Consider the following 23,347-nt stretch of genomic DNA (forward strand, 5'->3'; position numbering starts at 1 on the left):
CAAGGCGGCCGGCAGCGGGGACATGGCACCGAGGAGCCACCGAGAGGGGGGGACTCTTCTCGACACGCCACACCGAGGCAGGAGAGCCGCTTCCAGCTGAACATGTCGACCCCTTCCCCCCACGCTTTACTCATTTTTAACTTTTAACAGCGGAAGAGAGACGACTTAAATGACATCCACGCGTTTTTGATACCTGCGGCTAAAGTGCCACACCTTCCCTGTAGCTCGACAGGTAGGTACAAACTCGACTACAATGACTCTTTGATGCTCCTGTTATCCATAAAACCATCAAAAGTTACCTGTAAAAGTGATTAAAGTGTGTGTAAAGGCTTGTTGAAAGCAGCCGTGCGCAGTAACAGGTGGAGGTTAGTTTAGTTTCAGCCATATGGCGTCCTCAGAAAACAAACGAGGCTCTGTTACTGTCAATAAAACACAATGCAAGTAATTTTTAACTAATATTGCTCAGCAGTTGAACTCTGACACTGTAAGATGTGAACATACACCTATTGTGCTTTTTAAAAACGTAAAGAAACCCCAATAAACTTGATCCAAATAATAATGATTAAATATTTCCCATTCATCTAAAAGGTAAATGAAACTCATTTTAAATGTATGATCACTGTTAATGAAGTCAATATACTAAATCAGGGATGCGTGATGGCTTTACATATCATTACAAGGTTTAAGTTACTCTTATTCAGGGGTGGAAGTAATGGATTATATCTAAAAGTGTTTATGGACGAGTACTTTTGTATTTTGAACTTATCTACTGCACTTAGTGTTGATTTCTTTTGATGTGTATTTATTTGTAACCTAAAAGTTTATTCTTTTAGCTTCTAAAGTATACAAATTATATGCTTTGTTGCTCATGAGAAAGATGTGCAGGTGAACTGAATTGAATGTCTCGTAACATTGTTTCAACATGTAATTAAACACAACAGATACTTTGTGTCTTCTTAAGAAAGAAGACTTTGTAAAATCATATAGCTGGAGTCATACTCTACAAATGGAATAACACTTTTAATTTCTGCTTTTTTTTTAACTAAATCTTACTGCTGTGAGGCTATACGCTTCATTTTCATCATTTGTTTGACCAAACATATAAAATCCAATTAAGAATTTTCCTCTTTTGTCAAATGCTTAAACACTAAATATTTGAAATGTGCTTAACGGGCTTCAAATTTCCATTTATGTAAGGCCAGATTTTAGGATCAGTCAGCACTAATATTATGATGATGATCTCTTATTATGAAGATTTACGGTAATCATAAAGACTGCTTTTAAACATTCATTTGGCCAAACAGGAAAAAATGAAAAATATATTTAAAGTTGAGATTTAATGTGACTTTAGGCCAAATATCACACCAATAAATGTTCTCAATGTTTTCTAGCTATTTACTTTATTTATGCTTGAGTTCAAAAGTGATAAAATACTCTTATTTACAGTTTAAACTGGACGGTATGATGTGTTTTCGTTGGGAAAGGTAGGCTAGATATTTCCGCATGGGGTTAATGAGTTAATGGAGGCCTGTTGTTGTGGATGTTTGCTCTCCCTGCTCTGTGCGGATGGGAGGTGGAGGTGGAGGTGGTGGAGGAGTAGCAGGAGCGCTCTTGATTGGGTTAGCTGGTGCACGCAGCCTTGGGCTGTGTTTGCACATGTAACACGCTGCCCGGCTGAACCCTGGGTCAGGGAAGTTTGGGGCCTGTAACCCGTCTGTCATGTCCGGCTCTCGTCTACATGACGCTAATGGCCGCGTGCGGGCAGCTGCTCATACATCGGCGTGTCTTGTAAACCTGTGGGGTTTACCACATGGCGGCTGACTGATTTCCACACCGTGCGCAGCTGTGGTTTCCTGCACCCGTTTCCGTGCAGCCAGTGGCAGGCTCCACCTATGAGGCGGCATCATCACACAGGACAAAGTGTATGCAAATACTATTTGCAGATGGCCGAATTCACTTTGCAGCAGAGCTGCTGGAGGTGTACGCCTGAACCAGGATGTAAACACAGAAAACAGTTCCTGCTGTTCTTTACGTATGGGACAAATGATAAATTGTACAGCTCTTAGATAAAAGAAAAAAAATAGAGGCACTGTGTATCATTAATTTATTTTCTTTTAAAAAGAAATTGACAAGCAACATAATAATGGTGCAGATAGATGATATAGTCAGAAAGAAAACAAGTAGAGTGAACTAAATAGAAGAAGAAGAGAAGAGGAAAATGAAGGATGATTGCTTCCTAATATTTACTTAGGTTCAAACTTGTGTTTGTTTAACACATTAATTAATTCTGTTATTGTTTGAGTGGTAATAAGCTTTCCACGTGTCATGCGTTTCATACCTTTAGCCACAGTTTCATCATAATGATAATATTGTTCATGTTATTATTAAAAACATCCTTTCAGCCAAATGAAGAGGTAGAAAAGAGTTTATTTAAATCTTTCAGGGATAATGCTATTTCAAATGAAAGCGTGCAGAACGAAATACCCTTTTCTATTTAGTCTGACCAGTTTACATAAATTCAAAACGTCACGTGTGCCACTAAAGTTTATTGAATTCTTTTAATAGTCTGAAATGAACCATGTCGCCATCTACTCATCCTATCCAGATGTGATGGCAGAGTAAATAGTGTAGCTTTGAGATGGTTTTGGTCTGTCAGGACTGAACAGCAGGCAGATAATTGCACCAGGGTAAATAAACCTGGACATTATGCGTGTGAAGATGTTAGCCTTCAAAGAAAAAACTGTTTTCTTCATGTAACAGTTTTTCGCTTGTTAAATATGAAGTGAGAAATGGCAGTTTCCCTCCTTTTAAAGAGAAAATAAAAGGCTCCTCATCAGCTTGTTTACTCGCTGAAGTAGAATGGAAGGCTGGTGGGTCAGGAGGATTCGCTGGAGGAAGACAGCAGCAGGTCTGTTTGCAGTGTGTGAGAGAGCGAGAGGAGCGAGCGGAGCGCTATTGATGAGTGCGGCCTGCTGGGTAATGGAGAGAAGACAGGACCTGTTTTCATCAGACTGCTGCCCAAGGCCATCCGAACAGGGACGCTTTGGACAAAGCACATCATATTACACACACACACACACACATACACACATACACACATAGTGAGCTTTATGATGGGTGAAATCAGAGGAGGCATTACATGCAGTGATTAATAACTTATGTAACGACACATTAGCACGTTGAAACTGGTGGTGCTTGGAGAACTGAGCGAATCACGCTGTCCTGATTGAAGTGAACATGTTAGCATCGTGGCATTGGGTGTAAAGCCAGAGTTTCAGACTTCGCAGACACAGCTTTAGCAGGTTTTCTGTCCTCTTTGTGTTGCCCGATCAGATGTATGGCTCCACTGTTAGGGATTTTTTAATTTAGTCACTCTAGCAGCAAAAAAAAAAAAATGTGTATTGACATTTGGGCTGGATTATAAAGCATGGGAGCTGATAAGAGGCCTAAATTGACCACCTTATCGAATGCTGCAGTTCTCTGTCAGCACAGAGATGCAGAGGGTCACACCGGTCGCTGGTGACGACGAGGAAAGCCCGTTCAGTGATTTGTTTTCTGTATTACTTTGAGATTGTGTCTAATTTAATGAATGCTGATGGAGATAAAGGGCTGCCCTGATGTTTATGTTGAGTCCCTCTGAAGTCTGTGAACACTGCAGTCTCATTATCTGTATTTCATTAACTGAACAGTGAGTTTGACTGTATTAAAGGTGGGAACCAATGCAGAAAGACTTTATCCTGTACCTCATCGACATATGTCTCTAGTGCCTTCAGGAAAGAAATAAACAAAGCTAACAAAGGACTGAGCCGGAAACAGAAGATGGAGAATGTTCGTAGTATACGAGTCAATTAAAAACTTCTCCTCAACCACCTCGTGGCATTCTGCTGTGTCACCTTTATTTATCTTCCTCGGTGTGACTCTGTTAATCTTTCGGAGGCTTCAAAGTTGAGGCGATAAAGTGGTCATTTTTATCTCACCTTCACACTCCCGCTAAAGCTGACAATCCGGGAACGGCTCTGCAGTCACAGTTCAGTCTCATGACGCGCTCCTCTCAATCTCGGGCTTTGACGTTTGGAAAAAAAGTTGCAGCTCACAGCTGTTTCGTACACAGTGGAAGCAGCAGCAGGAGCAGTTTGTGTCCGCAACACATGTCGGTAATACAGATGTGTACATCTTTAGGCAGCTTTGAAATATTCTGACATTGAAGTGATCGATCAGTCTGGAGCTCAAGCAACGCCCCAGTCGTTTCAGAAAAAAGATGGAATTTCCCACTACTCACTAACGTGAAATGTTGAAATTGCTTGTTTTGACTCACCAAGACACAAAGATATTATTTTCAAACTAATAGAAGAAAGAGAAAAGCTGCCGATCCTCACATTTAATGAGCTGGAAGCAGTTTCTGTGTGGATTGACAGATCAATTAATCCTGTCTGGTCCAGATTGATCCCTGAAAGTGCCTCCACTTCGTCTGCCTTCTTGGCTTTCTCGCTCGAAGTTTGTCGAGGCGGCGAATCAAGTTGTTCGCGTATTGAACCTTTGAAGCATCACAGCAGCCTGATCAGCGGAGGAGCGGTACAACAACAGGGGTGCGTAGAGGTGGAATAAACAAACACAAAGCGTCTAAAAATGTACCTGAAACATGCCACAGATCTAACATACCTTCTGTCAGTGAAGCACATGTGGCAAAATCTCACTGTAGAAGGAAGGAAAGGATGAAGAACCAGTGAAACAACAGACAGTGAGCTGGATGTCAGACCTGTTAGCCCACTTTTCCATCACCACACCCTTCCCCTGTCACCCACATGAACATGATCTCCCTTCTCACTGTCCCTCTGTACACATGCACACACACACACTCCACACACCCAGCCTGGAGTAATTGTCAATTATATAAATCATGACTCCTACAATGTGACACACAGCTTACATAAACCAAACTTTTTCTCCTTTTTTTTAATATCAGGTGACCAAGCTGGGGTGAAACAGCAGCGTCTTTGTTGAAACCTTTAGAAAGATTCATATCTTCACCTCAAGCAACAACTCTCAAACTTTATTCGATTACCCTCAGCAGAGAAGGCAAGAGGGATTTTAGTGAGCGATAATCCAGCCTCTGATGCTATTTTTCACGCTCTGTGTTTTTTGTCTATAACCCTGATCGGCCTGTATTTAGTTTTAAAGTGTCGGTATGTGTAATATTTGGACCAGCAGTTCAAGCCCACAGTCATAGGGAAAATGGTTGTGGATAGAGTGGCACGACAAAAACAGACGGTATCAGATATGCAAGACTGAGGGAAGACAAACTGGAGCAGGAGCAGGAGGAGGTGGAGGAGGGCTACCTGTTTACATGACTTCAAATACCACTTTATTATTAAAGTTGATTTCATATCACTGCAATGGATTTTGATATATTTTATTATTGGATTATTGATATATTGTTATTAATTTGTTATGTCAGTTTCTTTTTTGTTCGTTAATGCATCAAAACCACTCACACACCAGCCCTACTCGACCAGTTTGAGCTTTAAAACATGTTGCAAACTTGATATTACTCGCAAATGTGCAGAAGGGTTTTTATTGAGCATATCATTTGAAAATATCACAGTGTAGGGTATTTACATTAATAAATGAGGTCAAGATGATTCCAAGTGCAGGGAGGAGTTTACGCGAACAGATTAACAGCTCTGTCATAAACACAAACGCCTGTATTAGAGACATTAAATCTACTGGCTACCCACGACTTTTATTATAAGATGATTTCTTCTAAAAATGGACACAATGCTTTTTCCAGCACATTGTTTCTGTGTTACTTATGTGAATAGTGCAATCAGCCCCTTAGTTTACCTTTAGCTTGGCTAACCCCAGTGGTTGAAAATAATCCCCTGACGTTCTGCGTGGTTGTAGATTTTAGAAGTTGTACTTGTGGGAGTTTTACCAGAGGGAACCGCTACCCTGGCTGTGCACAAAGGTTTAACATAGCTAGCCTGCTGGTGCCTTTCTAGTCAGCTTGTTGTGCTGCCTGGGTGATTTTTGGTTAGGTTTGGAGACAGATTGAGATGTAAATTTGAATTTGGCTTCTATAAATAATCAACTTTTTCCACAGCCAGTTATGGCCTCTGCGGATTATAATAACCTTCATGCTGTTTTTCTGTACAACCAGTTGCTGATTTTTACCGTAGCAGCTTATTTATGTCGATAAAGTATTTTCAGGAAGGTAAAATGCAGAAAAAGATATGCTAAGCTTTATTATTTTTTCAGTGTGAACACTGGAAATGCTTCAATCTAAATTTACATGTTTTTGGCTGACTTCAGTGCAATCTCTGATGATGAATGCTGCAATTATTTAAAAGGTCTGAACTTAACAGCTCCGATAACCTCTGAATTTATGAACATCATTTTGAAGTGTTAGTCTTTTTTGTTAAAGGTTGCTGCTGTTGAATAGAGATCTGAGTAACTCGCACAATGTAGGATTATGCAGTTTAACTCTAATTGGAGTTGATTCCGTCTTTGAAAACGTGTCACTTGTTTTTCCTACCCAGAAATAGGCTCTTATTCACACCAGTTTGTTTTCTGCCCTCAATTCAAACTGGAGTCATTTTACAATTGCCGTATCGTCCACTCACGTAATGAAACCCTTCATTTAGTTTTGTTATGAGAATAACCACACACACACACACACACACACATACACACACGCGCACTAGCTCCTGTTTCCAAACAAAGCCGTTAGTAGGTGAAATCACTTTTGACTGGACTGTTTCCAGAGGAAGAATTATTTTTGGCTCTATCTTTCTGGATGGAATTCTCCTCCTGCAGCATCCGCTCTCCGGTTCTGTGGGCATAACCCAGATTTTCAATCCATTCCACATTTAGAGGACACTCCACAGCAATCTCACTTTTATTGCACCTGTTTCTCCAAGATGAAATGTTTCAATTTCCTCCGAAGAAAACTCACTGAAAGTGAAAAAACGGGAGGCCAGCCAAGCTGCCGGCACAGAAATATCTCCTCCCTTCAGTAATCGCTGGACGATCTTCCCTATCATAGAAAAAACTGGAGCAATATATAATATATTGAATGGCACAGAGAGCAGATAAAGCACAGCTATTGCCAGGCCAACAATGGCCGGTATGTGAATGAATGATAGTCATTTGATGCACAGATTGAATCCTTGATCTCATTACGAGTTTGGAAAGTCTCCCGGGGAACAACACGATTGGTCATTTGGATGTTCTGATGTGAATCTCAGTCGGCTGCCGCTCTTACAGCGGAGTCTGCAGGAGGCTTCAGAGGCTGACAGAAAGTGCTCATTACTGACACGTTTGCATTGCAGCCTTCTCTGTCATGGACTTGGAATCAGATCTACGGGTTATTTTTCCGTGTCTGTGAATCCCAACTTTTTTAAGTTATGGTTAGAATTTTATGAAATTTGACAGAAGCAAATATGTTCGACAGAGATATTGTCAGTTTCAAGTATTTTATGTGTTTTGTTCTTTCTATCATAGTTGTGTATTTTGAATTGAACATTTAATCTTGAACAAAATAAAGTATAGTAGTCTTATTGGAATATACTGTACTCTGTTTGGGAGCAGTCAAACTGATAGATGCAGTATTAATATGGTTGCAATATAGTGCACGTCATCAGATAGCAGCTGCTTTTCATTACATGTGCAGACCTTTTTTGACTTTACAAATTCAGTGAAAGTCAGACATCGAAGTCTGCTCATTTTCTGTGTTAAGTAGATATTTAACAAGTCAAAAGATGTATTCGTTTAGATTTGTATTTCATAAATCTAAACTAAGGTGGATTTACTGACAGGAAATTCATAATAGTAGACGCTAACAAAGATGTTTTACCTGAGAAACACTTGCACAAACAACACTTTTGACATGATTCATTGTAAACAAATCATATTTTACAGTATGCTTTACTAGATTGTGAATACTTAATTGTGTTTGGTCAGTCTTTGTCCAGAATGACCACCTAGTGGTTCTAGAAAGGCGATTGTGGCCATCATAGTCTCTCTGCTTAGAAAGTAAGGGGTCTCCTTAATATCTCCAGTCAAATAAGAATTACCTAGCTCTTCATTGCACAACAGTGGTTCGGCTGGTCATGCGCCAATTTGAATATTGGTTGCTTGTCCTCAAGTTGTGCCTCTGTACGTTCCGAAGTAAATTCTAGAAAGTCACTGAGCTCCGAGCCGCTGAGTGTGTGGGTGACTGGATGAATGTGCCTGACCGTGAGAAGCACTTTATGATGGATAAGGTGGATGAAATGCTCCATATTAGTCCCTAACAGGCAATTAAAACCTACACACTCTGCCCGTAAGGTCTGAATATCGATCAAGTCGTCTTGTGGCGAAAAGTTATTCTGGTCGTTCGGTCTCGCTGCGTGTGTGGGGGAGTCACATCGCTTGCTTAGGCCTCAAACTGAGACTGAGCAGAAGTACTTCTTGATGTACTTTCCTAAAGATTAATCCTTAAACAGACAGTAAAGCTGGGTGTTCACTGCACTAGTATGCAGTTCTTGTATTTTGTGCTTCTCCGTGTGTGTCTCTGGTTATTTACTCTGCAAACAGAGAATGCCAAGTAGACAAACTGGAGCTGGGACACAAGTCAGCCCGCCTTGGTAGGCATATTTGTCTTGTCATTTTCTTTAAGCTGAGCCCTTGGGAGTCGCCTTTAAGTTTTAACGTGATTGCCACTGAGTTTATCAGAACAGTGATGTAATGTAAAAGAGCTAGTTAATCATTGGAAGAGGTTAAGTTTACTGTTTGGTTTGGGCCAGGACGACGCCGTTTCTGCTGTTTCTGCTGACCAGTCGCAGGATGGTTGGCCCCGGGGCAGGTAACACTACAATCACCCTGTAAGCAGTCGGTCTTCCCAGAGCCAGTTTTTGCCTTGCAAATTTGCAACCTAACTCCATTCCGATGCAAACCAGCTTTTTCCGACTCCGTCAGCCAGACGGTGGCCTTTCCAGTGCTGCTGTGCCCTCGCTGGATGATATATACCTCTAGAAAACACATCAAAAATAGATGGTTTGTTTCATGGATCTCTTTAAATTATTACATTTTGATAAGATTGAGTCGGAAAAAAGGCCTAAAGGTCTAAAAGTGATATTACTTTGACCATTAAACTGAATATTATTGATGTATTGAATTCATTGGCCAAAGATTTTACATTGAAGACTTATGTAAATCTGAATATTTGATTTACTAACCATTAAAAAAAACAAACTGAGTACACAGCCAGAAGGTTACAGGACTCTGTTTATCTTGTTGCCTTCAGAAATTTTGAAAATAAAGCAGTTTTGTGTTAAAGAGCACAATCTGGGGAAGGACATCAGAGACTCATGTAAACAGCCCTCAACTTTTATAAATGCTCCTCTATTCATTGCCTTGCTGACATAATATCTAAATGGTTCCTCTTTCCATCATGCAACTTTGCTGAACACATCCTTGTTTTCCAGCGTTCAGCCTTTTCCGAAGCTTGTTGAATTCTCATGATTTGACACGTGAGAGAGAAAGTCATAAGAACGACTTGAGGGCAGATCATGAAAGGATGCTCTTCTCCCTGGTGTGCTCACGCTTCGTGTCTCGGTAGCAGTCCTAATATTACAAGTAATGATTTTTTTTTTTTTTTTGCCTTGTTTATTTCTGTATCAGCAAATAAAGTCAATGACCTGAACCAGCTTCATTATAAGTATTCTACAAATTTCAATCTTTAAAGGAAGGACTGTGTTTGCCTCCCTCGCTGAAGCTGGGGGCTTGCTCCACCAGATAAAACACTCCGAAAAAACAAACGGTTTTTCGATCGTATAGGACTAACTGCTCCGATCTAGCGGGGAGACAGTGAACAGAGACAGACCAGCCGCAATTAGAGACATGAAAAACGAGAGGACAGCAGGACACAAGAAACCATGAACGAGACGACGGGAAATCATCGTGAAACACAACAAGGGAAACTACTGGCAACGCGCAGGATTTAAAAAGTTGATCCGGATTAGCATTAACGTTAGCATTAGCGCGTACAAAGACAGACTCGAGAGTCAACTTGAAGTTGCATTTTGTTTCATAACTTCACTGCAGCAGAACTTTTACTGGGACATGGCTTTTACCAGGAGCGAAAACTGTTTCCAGGAACGAACTAAACCTACTCATAATTCATTCATAACAACGCCGTCAAAATCAATTATGTCAAAGGGCTTAGTGCTATTTACCGCAAATAAAAGAGATAGCCGGGTTTGGCCGGGAGCGCCTTCAGTTTGTGTGTGGTCCCCAAACACGTCCAAGCTGCCTGCGAGGCTCAGAGACCAGTACATTAAAACAAACCCGGAGCACTGCACACACACATCCCTGAGACGTGGAAAATACATAATGCACGAGACCGGAAATGTCACCGAGCGACAAGAAAACAGGAGAGAGCGAGCAGGAGGCTCCCAGAGTGATCAGCAGGCCGAGATCTTGTCAGATGATTATTGACCTGCCGGAATGTGACCAGTAATTGTAAGAGTCGGCCGATAGCGACTTGTGCATGGTCTAATACGGGCCCTCCATTAATGTGAGAGTTCTCCGAGCCCTCTGGGAAATTACCTCCTCTCTCGCTGCCCTCCTGCAAGATAAGGGTCCCTTCAGCCGGGCGGCTGCTCAGCGGAGCGGCGGTGTGTGAAACAGGGTGCTCTTTTTGAAGCCACCCTCCTCTCCTCTGGAAGTTGCACTTCTGCCGGCCTTTTTGGGAAGTCGGTGTCACTGGAAGAGACAGTTTTGATCCAGGTTAGAGTCAAGCACAACACGCAGTTTCTGTGACGAGCACAGAGACGAGAGGTTGTTCTGTGTGTGGGGTTTTTTTTTTTTTTTTTTTTCTTTTTTCTTTCCCACTGCATCCTCACCCCACCTCTGGCTCTGGACTCTTTATTTTTATGCCCTTGCGCTCGACAGCAGACCTGTAGGAGGATAATTAGACGTCTTGGGAGAGCTAAGTCATGCTTTGTTGCTTTCCCACAAATAATACAGGCCTTTCATGCAGAAAAAAAAAAAAAAAAAGACAAAGTGACCTGGCCTCAGCAGGTCGCGTACACACTCGGATTGATACGTTTGTTTGTAAGGCTGCTTGTACATTTATATAAATAGGCAGACCCTCTGCAGATCTGAAGGCTTTTTTTTAATTGATGCCTACAGGCGGAGTAAACTATCCGTTCCCACATGTATATTTTATTTATTCTTTAAAGCAAGCCCCTTTTCCCCCATCAGGCGGAGCCCACCAGGAGCAGTTAGCTCCTTCCCTGCAGGATTTTTACACAAAGATGGATGAGTCCCACTGCAACGCAGCCCTCTTACATCATAGTTGCCCGGCTTTACCGCAGCTTTGCAAATACAGCGCAGTAATGGATACAGATGATTGCTGGAGCCGTGGCGCATTGGTGCTTTCTATAAATCATAGCAGTTTTAACAGATTTCCTTGTCTTAAACTCCGGTAATGTACCTTGATAAGCTGCTTTCTCGGCCACTCTTGATAAGCTTGTGTGTTTTTCTCTCTCTTTTGAAGCAACATTTGGTGAGCTGCGTCTGTTTCATGAAACTCTTCGGGCCAGAATATTTTCAAAGCCGAAACCCGGCCTCCTCGGGGGGGGGGGGGGGGGGGGGGAGGGGGGGAGGGGGGGGGGCGGGGGGAAGGCCTCAAACTGCTTCATAGCAGGCTCCATAAACTGAACGTGAAAAAAATGCTACGTTTGTTTTCGAGAGAAGATCACATAGAATCGGCTACAAGTGTATGAATCAGTCAAAGAAATAGTTCTGGGAGAGTTTTTCCATTCGATCCATCAGTCGGAGAGACTGAAAAAAGACTTTGGGGAACCCTTTTGAAGTTTTTTGTGTTGTGAACATGAGGCTATTTTGGCTCACTTGTTTTTTTTTTTTTGGCAATGTCAGTAAACAACATCTTCAAAATCACACTGGAATAAAAATTGATCAACAATAATCCGGTAAGATAAGGAAGAGACAGTACTATCCTCCCACTGAGTTGTTCATTTGTCTGTCCAGTTTCTTTTAATGCAATATTTACGAAATGCATTTTAAGATTTAAAGTATATTGTAATTTGACTCCTGTATTCACATTCAACCAGGAACAAACTGTTCAAAGAAACATTTCCAGCATTCTGTGGTTGTTTCACGTTTTCTCGGTGACGACGTGTCTCAGAAATGCTGTTTTCAGTCATGGGCTTCCAGTTGTACTTATCTTCAAAGAATAGCCTCCTTTAGGAGCAAAGAATGAAGGTGAAGGTCATGGTGACCTCTCAGTTTCTTGTTTATGTGATACAGCTAGGAAGCCTTGATACATTATAATAAAAACACAATGAGTGTGTGTACAAAACAAGAGCTGTACACTTTATGCTTTTTACTATGTTCCTGAGCGACTGGGACTTCTTTTCTCATGCATGTTGAATAAACGCCGGCTTCACCTGGCTGAACGTCTTCACTCGGGACACATTAACATTAGTTAATAAGTAAACACCAGGTTGCTTCATTTACTAAAGTCTTGCTGTGCTTCTATTTTAATGAGAATGATCTGGAATCCGGCATCGCAGCGTCGAAAACTACCTGGTGATGTTTATTTTTATCATGTTTTTTGAGCTGATTCTCAGTCAGCTGGGGGTGAAACCAGAAAAAGTCCTGCGGGGGTCAAAGGGACTGTTTTGTCCTGTGGGCACACACCATTCCCTTTCTCCCACTAAGAGACACAGTGTCCTCTACCTCCGTCGATCCCTCTCTCTCCTTTGCTTTCAGACAAACCCATTCAAGACTCAGTGATTAATTATTTACCCAGGCAATGAAATGCCAAAGCCGAGAGAAACACACCACCAGGAGAGAAAAGGTCACTCTCATCCTGCACATAGATACACACTCACACACACACACACACACACACACTCGGTGATGGATGGCAATAACATCTTTATCAGTGCTTCAGGCAGACAGAGTCCTCATCCTCATGTCCAAACACTGTTGGGACCAAGGGCGAAGCAAAAAACTTGACTGATGAGATGAAATCTTCAAGAGATCCTGAGAAAAAAAAAAAAAAAACCCTGCTTCATTTAAAACCCATTCAATTGTCAGAGGTGGTGAACTGTTTGATCAATAGCGACTCTTGGACCGTGTGTGTGCGTGAGCGTGTTGCAAGCCAGCTGCAACCTTTCCTTGATGTGTGAAAATGTCACGGGCGGAAAACGATGTGTGTTTTGCGGCTCTAAATTTTTGTCTGCGTCGCTTAGCCCAACTCGTTGTGTGTGATTAAACTTTAATGTGTTTTTTTTTTTTTTTTTTTGTTCGTGTCTCTCCGCAGCTCCGCGACACAGCTGGCCAAATGGGGTGCCGATGCTGCAGGATGATCAAAAGGTGAGGAGTTTTCCCCAACAAACACGCAGTCACATTTCTTCCCCAGACAATTCACATTCAGTGCAGTTACACCCTCATTCCTGCATTTTCTGTTGTATCCATTAAAGGCAATTATGTTCAGGAATTCATTTTTGGATTTACTGATCATCTGTTCCCCCTGATTGGGTCATTTGGGTTTACGCGCTTGAACAACCTTCATCATACTCGGGCTACAGAATAAAATGGCACAAACGATCATCAGCGCTCCAATTAAGTTATATTTATTCAGATTAAGCCTGATTTTATTCAAAAAACAGAGTATATGTTCATCTTAAAATTACTCTCCCCTTCAAATGAATGGACAATGAAAAATTTCTCGGCCTGTAACGACCAATTATGCAAGAACCGCACATCCATTGTTTGAAATATTCCCTCTCATCCCTTTTCTTTTAGCGGAATATCTTATTTTAAATGCAAGTATGTGCATTTTTAATGATGTGTTTCGAGATGGAGCTGTTGCAGCCACTTGTTATGCTGTTTTGGGGTCGGTGGACTTTTTTTTTTCAAAACCATCCAGAGGGTGAGGTTTTCTGAAACATCTCCATCGCGTTTGTTCTTCCACCATTTATTTCACGAGAATACATGAAAGAAATTTGTTTTTTTTTTTAAACGCTCCAACATGTTCATGTTGAACACCAGCCTTAACAACAGAAACCACATTTATTTGCAAAAACAAGAGAGATTTTAGAAGAACCTCCTGAAGCGATACGGTTCTGATACATATATTCGGTCAGTATGTTGATATGATTTCCAATACAGCTCGATACATTATTTTAGTTACAAAACCAATTTTTTCTTTTGTAATTGAAGTGATTTATACACCAGAAAGACTGGCTGCACTGTGGTGTGGCTCAGTCGACGTTTCTTCGCATTCATTAAAATATAATAAAGCCTGAATCCAGAGCAGACCTTGGGAAATGCACACATATGATTTTCGCAAATCAGAGAGGGAAAAGAGGATCCACAGACTTTCTTAAGAGGCAGAATTGAGAGCCACCGGATTAGAGGGGATCCAGCATTAGCTTTATTATGTTTCCCGTCACGTTTGGACGTCCGATGTTGATTTTCCATCACAGAGATTGAAAAGCTGCATAAGGAGGAGGCTCATGCTGGCTGTGAATGCTCGATTTGGAGCGGGATTGCCTGGGATGACGTGTGAGGAGATTTTTTGGGGGGGAACTCTGAATGATGGAACAGCTGTTATAATAGAGCTTTAAAAAACTAAACATTTTAGTGAAGCGATTCTTGCTTGTAAAGTTTTGTTGAAATGCTTCAAGTAGTTACAGGATCCTCAATCTCGTGAAACCCTATTTGGGTGATTTGCTACAGGGATTTGAATATGAATGAAAACTTTTAACATTGAGGAAGCCCTCCTCACAAGTTGCATTCACCGGCTATTGATTTCCCGATCTGCGGAGCAGGTAACGATTTCTTGCCTTGTTCCATGCAGATAGTGAAAGATCCGTTTATAATAAGGCTGCTCCGTGAGCCTCACATTGGGCTCTTAGTCCAAACCGTGAGCCAATACGCCGATACCCATCACCCCTGGTTACTGTATTTCTTTGCCGGACCGTCTGTTCATTAAAGGCCTCCGAGGCGTCGTTGTCAGGGCTCGACATCGCCGTGCCTTTTGAGGCAAACAAGAAGACGAGGCACGGCCGGGAAACGAGATTTTGATTGCGGATTAATGAAAGGGCACGCTGTGATTCGCATACCACAGTTGTAATCCCCCCTTCACTGCTTTTTCTCTCTCTCTCTCTCTTTTTTTCATGTCAGAGACACACATGTGAATGCTTCTGGCACGCACACATACCTCCGTAATTGTCTGGAGTGTCACATTTCTGGGATTAGCCGTGTTTGGGGTTTGGCAGGGTGGGTCTTTAGGTTACTGGGTCAACAGTACAGCTTCAGAATCACAGGGCGGACACACGGAAAACTTCTCACGCCATGCCCGTCTTATTCCTGTCTCATTTAAATCTAGTTTGATATAGCAAAAGAAAGAAAAAAACAGATAGAAGCAGTTTGCAATCAGCGGTCCCTGATTGTATGTGGAGCCACAGCTCTCATGCTCTATTTAGAAAAAGGCTGTACGCTGCAAGTCTTGTTTTTATATAAACTTATCAAACTGCTGTAAACACTCTTGAATGGTGGTAACAGGACTCACGCTCGTCGGTGCAACTGTGTCAGAGATCACAATCTCCAGCGTCGTCGGCCTGTTTCACATTCAGATCTCCCGGCCAAATCGGTTCCTTTGCTTTCACTTCTTTCTTTTTTTTAGCGCTCTAAACACCCACACCTTAAAGCTTTATCTCCCTCCTACAGGGTGGAAAATGTTCACCAACTTTAAAAAGGACAGAGTGCCTCGAATCGACTGCAAACATTAGGACGTTCATCACAAGTCTGAGGGTGTTGGTGGCACAAAATCCATGGGCTCGCCCGCACCCTTTGTATTTTAAAACAGATGCAATCAGCTTGAATCTCTTGTCGCACCAGGAGCCAGTTGGCAGTGTGGTCACATCACGGAGGAATCCTTTTCATTACTTTCAGTCAGTGGCGGAGCGCACACAGCTCCTCGACCGGTGATCCCGGGATGCAAATAGAAAGTGTGTCACCCGGGATCGGAGGGCGAAAGGGAGAAAAACTCATTGCCACAAAGAAAGTAGGGATTCCCAAGAACCAACTGCAACAGCTTGTATGCAAAAGCTGTTAAAACTGGGCTGCTTGTCTTATTTGATGTTAAATTCATGAGGCGGATTTGAATCTTTTGTTTGATTTGAGCCTGATTGTCAAATAAACAGTCATATCACTTACAGCTGGTTAGATTGTGGTAGTTAATTGAAGAGTGCTTTCTCTGTTTTTGTTTCGGGATTTGAAGGATTTTCGTCTAGGTTACTGTACCCAAGATTGCAACCCAACCATGAATCTATCAAATTCAGAGAAAGAAGAAATCATTGAAGCTCTTTGTTTCTTTCTTTGAGCGATCTGGTCTCCTGTCGTTGATGAAAACACAGATTCAGCTTCTCACAAAGCTTTTGTCCTATTTTATGAATTATTGCTCTTTTTTTGTGGAAAAAAAAAGACCTCGTGTTTGTCCCACTCTCTTCTTCTTTTTCTTTTTTTTTTTTTTTTCTCTGAAAGCACGCCTCAAATTTCACCTTGGCAGCCCGGACGCAGCGGCGGTGCTGCCCAGGAGCCAGAGAAATAGAAAACATTCATTTTCTCAGCTTTCCGCTGTGAAGAGAGACAGAAGGCGAGGATGAGAGTGAGAGAGGGTGAATATCAGTGTGTGTGGGGATGTGTGTGTGGGCAGTTCACTTTATTGTGCATCTGCTGACTTGTCGAGAATAAAAAGGATTCCAAGTTATCATCTTAACTCTCAGGATTTGTGTTTTTATGACGTTCACTAATGTTGAATAGTGAGAAATGAAACACAAAGACACAGATGAACAGGAGGAGGAGGAGGCAGGAGGTAGAGGAGGAGGAGGAGGAGGAAGAGGAGGCAGGAGGCGGGAAGCGCCTGAGGGAAGACACTCAAATCAAGGAGAAGTCAAGTGCAGAGGGATAGTAGCTGGAGCTATATTACAGTGGTGGGGGGTGGTGGAGGGGTGGAGGGGAAGCACCTGGAGAGGTGCGAGATGGAGGCAGCTCTGCTGGGGCTGCGGTGGAGGAGAAAACAAATGAAACTGCAAAAAAAAAAAAGAGAGAGAAGAGAGGTGCGAGAAAACATGAGGCGTTGTCAGCAGGTGATGTCTGACAGGCTGTCGCACCGTCGGCGATACGAGCCCCCCCTCCTGCCGGCGTCGCCGCACCCCGGCGCTCACGCTGTTCCCCCGCCCTCGTGGGGAGCGACGTCAGAGCGGGAGTGTATCGGACAGTTGCTGCAGCCTGCTCCAGGTACTGGGAGTAATTAGTCTGGGACCTTTATCGACCTTCAGCGCGCTGCGAGGAATCCGGAAAACATCAACAAATCTCAAAGAGAGCCTGTGGTTTACACTCTGAAGGGCTAACTCCATCTATATTTAAAAAAAAAAAATACAGCAGTGTATGAACTTGCTGCATTATGAAGGGGCATTTTATAATTATTTTCTGATTGGAAATAGAAAACGTTATTAGGCAGCTGTAAGTCTGCCTGCGTTTGCAGCTTTTTTTCTTTCTTTTTTTTTTTTTTTTTCTTTTTTAAGAGCTGATTAGGGAGTGCGGCGTATAATTAGGCCTCGTTGTTACAGCGTTTCTGCCGGCAACAAAATGTGGATTTAAAGCCGGTGTATTGTGATTATCATTTATTTGTTTGTTTTACTGATTGAGAGGGACTGTTCTAATCAGCTTCCTTCAGCTCTCGGCATCACAAACAGCTCCCGACTGGGAGCCACGTGTCCCGGCAGCACAGAACGCCGCAAATTCTGGATGAAGTTCGTCAAAAAGTCAAGACATGAAGGCGACGCTGCTATTTTGTGTTGGCCGCACCAAAGAGACCTGTTGGTTTTTTTTGGAAACATCTGGAGCCAAAACCAAACTGACCCAGGATGAAAAAGACAGACGCTGATCCGTCACTCTCCCCGCTTGTTTTCTGCGGGCAGCTCGAATCGTTTGAAAGCTTCTAAACCGGCTTTTATACCAGCCGATGAGAATTCCTGGAGAGATTACAGCCGGATTGCTGCCTTCGTTTGTTTGAACTTTTGTTTTTGCCGATTAAAAAGCCGAGTCTGAAAAGCTGGTTTGCGTTTTACCAACACTCGCATGTGATCGGCTACTATTGATACGATCGTTAAAACTGTCGATACACGAATGAGTCTGAGAGTAATTTAACCGTTTTCCTTCTCTCCTCCAGCTACATCTACGACCCCTCGGTGGGGGTGGATGTGAGGAAGTCCGACTCGGCGGGTAGCTCCCTCTACCAGCCCCAGCACCTGTCGGGGGGCGTCCCCGACCCGCCGACCCCCCACCGGAACCAGAAGCAGGGCTTCCACAACCTGGGCTACAGCAAGTCCAACGACAGCACGCTGAAGCTGGAGGCGGACAACAACCACGTCAACTACAAGCTGCACGCCGCTCCCTCGCCCTCGCCCGGGGAGGCGGGGCTGTACATCATCCAGCCGGACGCCGTGGGGCCCAGGTGGGTGATGCAGGAGAGGATCGCCAGCCAGGTGCCGGTCTACCCCAACATACGGGATTACGAGACGCAGAGGAGCGGCGAGCGGGGCCGCCACGAGGCGGGGAGCGGCTGGGACGGCTCCGGGATCACCGGCAAGAGCGTCTCCACGGACGAGATCGACGAAGGCGTGGGCGGGACGCCGGAGTACCCGTGCGACACGGGGGACGAGGGCAGCGTCCTGTCGGTGGACATCCACACCAGCACCACCAGCCTGTCCTCCGCCGACACCAAGGACGAGCCGCCGAAGACCCCGGACGCCTCCACGCTGGAGAGCGGGATCTCCGTGGCCAAGAGCGAGGACGAGGTGGAGGTGGGGGACCGGGCCCGGAGGGAGGCGGACGAGGTCGAGAGCGTCACCGAGTCCATGGTGGCCGAGGCGCTCGCCGCTTTGGAAGCCGCCACCGCCGGGGAGGAGTGCGAGTGACGGACCTCTGGTTTTCCTCTCGTCACGGGGAAAAAAAAACAAACCCCAAAAAAACTCAATAAATTTGAGAGAACATCTAAAAAACCACCATGAAATTCCGCCACAGTTCTTAACAATGAAGGAAAACTCTGTTTACAAGGAAAGTACAGACGTGTGTTCAAGCCGGTTGTTTATCTAACGTGGTCGGACAATGTCCGCCTTGTGACGGAGGCTTCGTTCGCGGCGCTGCGGGGTCTGCATCAAGCCACAGCCGACAAGCCGCCAGTGTGCGGACTGGAAACCGCCCGCGGCCCGATCAGACGCCGTATTTAAAACACTCCACGGGCTTATTAATGGGCCTGCGTGTCCCGGCTCACCGCCTTCGCCACGTTGTCCAGGCCGCCCTCGTCGAAGCGGCACGCCACATGTTGCTCCGGGGCGGGCGAGGCGGGGGAGGGGCTCCTCTCTCAGAGTCATGTGTATTTGCCACAGCCTCCTGCTCTTCAGGAACTTTTTTTTTTTTTTTTTTTTTGCTTTTGTAATATTTATAAAAAAAAATCCCAACCCGGAATGTTTCTGATTGGATTACATAACGCAGATTAACGACGCTTCCATGTGCAACGTCTACACTAGAAAAGTATGATCAATTGCACATAATTCACAATCAATCGATCGACAGCCCACTTCCTGAAATCACATCGATGTTTACCGAATATCACGCAGCCTTAACCCTGGAACACAGCTACTGTACGGATGTGTGTAAAAGTGCCTTGAGATATTTTACTTTCTCATTCTAAAGAAATCTAATCGAGCTAAAAGTCAGGAAGTAAATGTGCAGCATGATTTGTTTTTGATGAACGCTAACACATAAAACACTGAGGATAGCAGCTTTCTGCAAGTTTGTTTTTTTAACACTGTCCTTTTGTATTTGTAATCTTTTCTTATTAAATCAATATTTCTGATACATCTAAGGTTCATTAGGAGAACAGATGATTGGATCCAGAGAGGAGGAAGCAGTTTTTATTCACTTGTATGTTTTGACAGATTTCAAGTGTATTATCTGCCGGAAAATTGAAGAAAAAGAATCAGTTGTATGTCATTTAAAGGATGGATCAACGTCACTGTGTTTAACTCTGACTGACACCACCGCAGTTTCTGAAGTCTCAACTCGACCAGCTAAGGTCACAGAGGATCCTGATTCTTGAAGCTAAACAGGTCAGACTTTGTGTTTTCTCGTCCGGCCTGTGACTTTAGTTCAGCCGACGCGCCTGAAACTGAACTAACTGAGGCTCGACTTCGCACCAGAACACGGCTTCTCTCTGAGGAGTTAAAGAGCTGACGCTAAATAAGCTGTTTTCCGAATGAACTTCTGAATGTGTTTGACTGCAGTCCTCCCCTTTTTCAGTCATTGTTTTCCTGCCAAATCATTTCTACTCATGTTTGTATTGTAAAATAAAAAGAAGTGCTTTAAGAAAAAAATGTCTGCCATGATTTATCATTTATGTTGGGAGATTTCTTCAAATGTCTTGATTTATGTATAAGATGAAACGCCTTTATTTTATCAGAGGTACGAACATCTTGTTTACGACTCTCCTGCTTCACACCGCGGGACCGGGTGTTTAATCTCCGCCATCGCTGCTGCTGCCGCCCTGGAGGGCGGCGCTGGCGTCCAGGGCATCGGACTCTTGACTAATGAACACCTTTGGGTGTTTGTCCTTGACACACACACACACACACACACACACACCATGGAAACTTCAACTGCGACAGCACTGACTGGAAAATGATTCAGATCTGCTGACGGCGTCGGGGCTGCTGCACGCCGTCCTGTCCTGAACCAAACAAAGAGTAATTGTGATGATATCGATAAGCTGTTTCTCCGCAGCAGAGGTGTCAAACCAGAACTTTGGAAGCGTCTTTCAGTTGATTGTTCTGTATTTCTCAGAGTTTTGGATTAAAAAAAAAAAAAGTGGACAAAGCAGTGACGGCTCGCCGCCATACTGCCGTGAAATGGCATCAGCAAAACGTGCTGAACCAACGCGCCATTGCAAATATTTCCATACGTGCTCGAAGCTCGATGACCAGGAGTATCCGTTTAATTAAACCGGTGACTCACCCTTTCATCGGTGCGCAACAAGAGAGCCGAGCGCTTCCCGTGCGTCACCGGATTACTTTGATCCTTTCAATCAGTCGGAGGACAGGTAGATCTACGTGCTGGCGGATAAATAGCAGCCGGTTGGCTCCGCTTTGACGGCAGTAGGAGAGTGTGAAGTCGAAAAAGAAGCGACAGAGGAGGGAAGGCGCTGACACTTTAAAACCTCTGATCCTCGCTCGCGTGCGACTTCAGTCAGATTAAAATAAAAGACGTGTGTCAGATCCGAACACTCAGGATTTCAGAAGTTGCATCAAGGGGAAGCAGTGAAATCATGACATTCATGTTTGTTCGTGGTTCTCCGGATTTCCAGCCGGTTTAAAGCTTCAGGAAATCATTTTAGGTTCAGTTTAACTCTTTAACCTAAACAGCAGCATGCAAATCACTCTGAAGAGTGAGCACGTGCATGGCGCCGTCAGTTTTAAGACTGCTGGCAGGACGTGCAGAAATGCTGATGGGCTGGTGTTCTTCAACCCGGGTGTTTCAGTCGTCCTTTAAAATGTGAAACAAACCCAAAATCTGCATATTTTCATTGTATCTGAACAAAGCACTTCGTAATTTAACAAAATTTTGTGATTTTTTGAGAACTAGAAGGAAGGACGTTTGTTGAAAGCTCCTCCTACAGGCCGTGACAGTGATGATAAAAGGTGCTCCATCCACAGAACCGATTGACTCTCATCTCCTTTTCGGAATCAAAACAACACTTGTTGATGTGTGTGTGTGTGTGTGTGTGTGTGTGTGTGTGTGTGTGTGTGTGTGTCCTTGTCCGTTTGACCCCTGGAAGCAGCAGCAGCTGTGAACTCCACTGGAGGAGCACAGGTGCTGCGTTCGCTGTCATTAGACCTGCTGGAGATGAGCTGCAGCAGCCGCTCCGCACGGGAGACCGACCGTTTCCCAGAATCCTGGAGGATCACAGGGACGCACCGGGAGCTGAGGCCTGAGACGACCTGAGAGGTCACGAGACTGAGTGTGTTTGTACACGACCCCCACTGAGGCGCCGATGCTCGTTCTGTAGTCACACCATGTTTAGAGTCTCCAAATAACCTCACATACATGTAGGAAACCAGAAACACACACACACAAACACACAGACAGGGGAAAGCCAGGTGCACAAGTCTTTCTCCCTACTAACCAAGGTTATTTTATAATTGTGATTTATTCTAAATACGCTTTAATCTGGAGAAGTACAGTTTCTCAGTCCAGAAGAACTGAGAAGCGAACAGATTAAAGTTATCAGACACTGAGCGGATTGGAACTGGGTCATGTAAACACTTCTACCAGATTAGGCTGGAAGAACGATCGGATCGGAGTCTGAATGTTCCTCGACGCACCCTGGCTCAATCCGCCATCCCCCGACTCTCGCTAATAATCTGAACTCAACACCAGAAATGTGCACCAAAGTCGTTTGGCAACAAGCTCATTTGCGGCCCGGCCTGCTGTTACACAGCGGCGCCGTGTCAGATTCCTCCACGCCGTTTGCATCAGGTCCATTAGGCAGCTGGCTGCAGCGTCCCCGGGGTGCGGGCGCGCTCGCTTAGCCTGTTTGTTTTTCTCAAGGCTCCGTCGGAGGTAATGACGGCGCCCTTAATTGTGGCACACAAACACACGACGTCTCGGAGGAGGATGAAGGGCCGTGTATTTAAAGAGGAGAAATCCGCCTGGAAGCAGAAAAATGACTTTAAATAAGTAGTTTATCAATATCCTTCTACTGACTTCCCCCCTGAAGTGTGTAACTTTATTCAGACCGTGTGGTCTTCTTCTCTCCTTTCAACATCACATTACTGTAACTAGGTTTTACAACATGTGATCTACTTTTCTTAAACTTTTCAAGCCAGGAGGAGTGGAATCATAACTTTACAATTACTCAGAATACTGTAATTTATATTTTTTTGTCATTTTTGTTACTTTTTTCCCCAGGTTAGTTGCGAATTTTAATCACAATAATTTAGATCATGTAATCAAATAACTACTTTTAAGGTATTAAGATGTTTCAGTTATGAATCACATATACTCAAATTATTGTAACTAAGTAGAATCTTTGTTTACTTTGTTTATAATGGAGCTAATTCAGCTTAATGCAACTTACTGTATTACTTTCAAAACCATATAGATTGAAAATACTTGTAATATTTTTAAGCATGCAATTAATATGACTTAGAATTAATTTTACCCTGTAATCTAATTTTAACACGACAACTTTTATCATTACCTTGTA

General features: G+C 43.6%; 1 protein-coding gene across 1 annotated transcript; it reads left to right on the top strand.

Moving 5' to 3' along the window:
• Positions 1 to 19,117, top strand: LOC115408135 (uncharacterized). The gene is made up of 3 exons (XM_030118727.1): positions 1 to 232; positions 13,334 to 13,386; positions 18,254 to 19,117. Exons 2-3 carry the CDS (start codon positions 13,355 to 13,357, stop codon positions 18,999 to 19,001), a joined length of 780 nt encoding a protein of 259 aa, XP_029974587.1. The 5' UTR covers positions 1 to 232; positions 13,334 to 13,354; the 3' UTR covers positions 19,002 to 19,117.
• Positions 19,118 to 23,347: the final 4,230 nt, after the last annotated feature.

This window comes from Salarias fasciatus, chromosome 3 (genome assembly GCF_902148845.1).
Source record: "Salarias fasciatus chromosome 3, fSalaFa1.1, whole genome shotgun sequence".
Lineage (NCBI taxonomy): Eukaryota > Metazoa > Chordata > Actinopteri > Blenniiformes > Blenniidae > Salarias > Salarias fasciatus.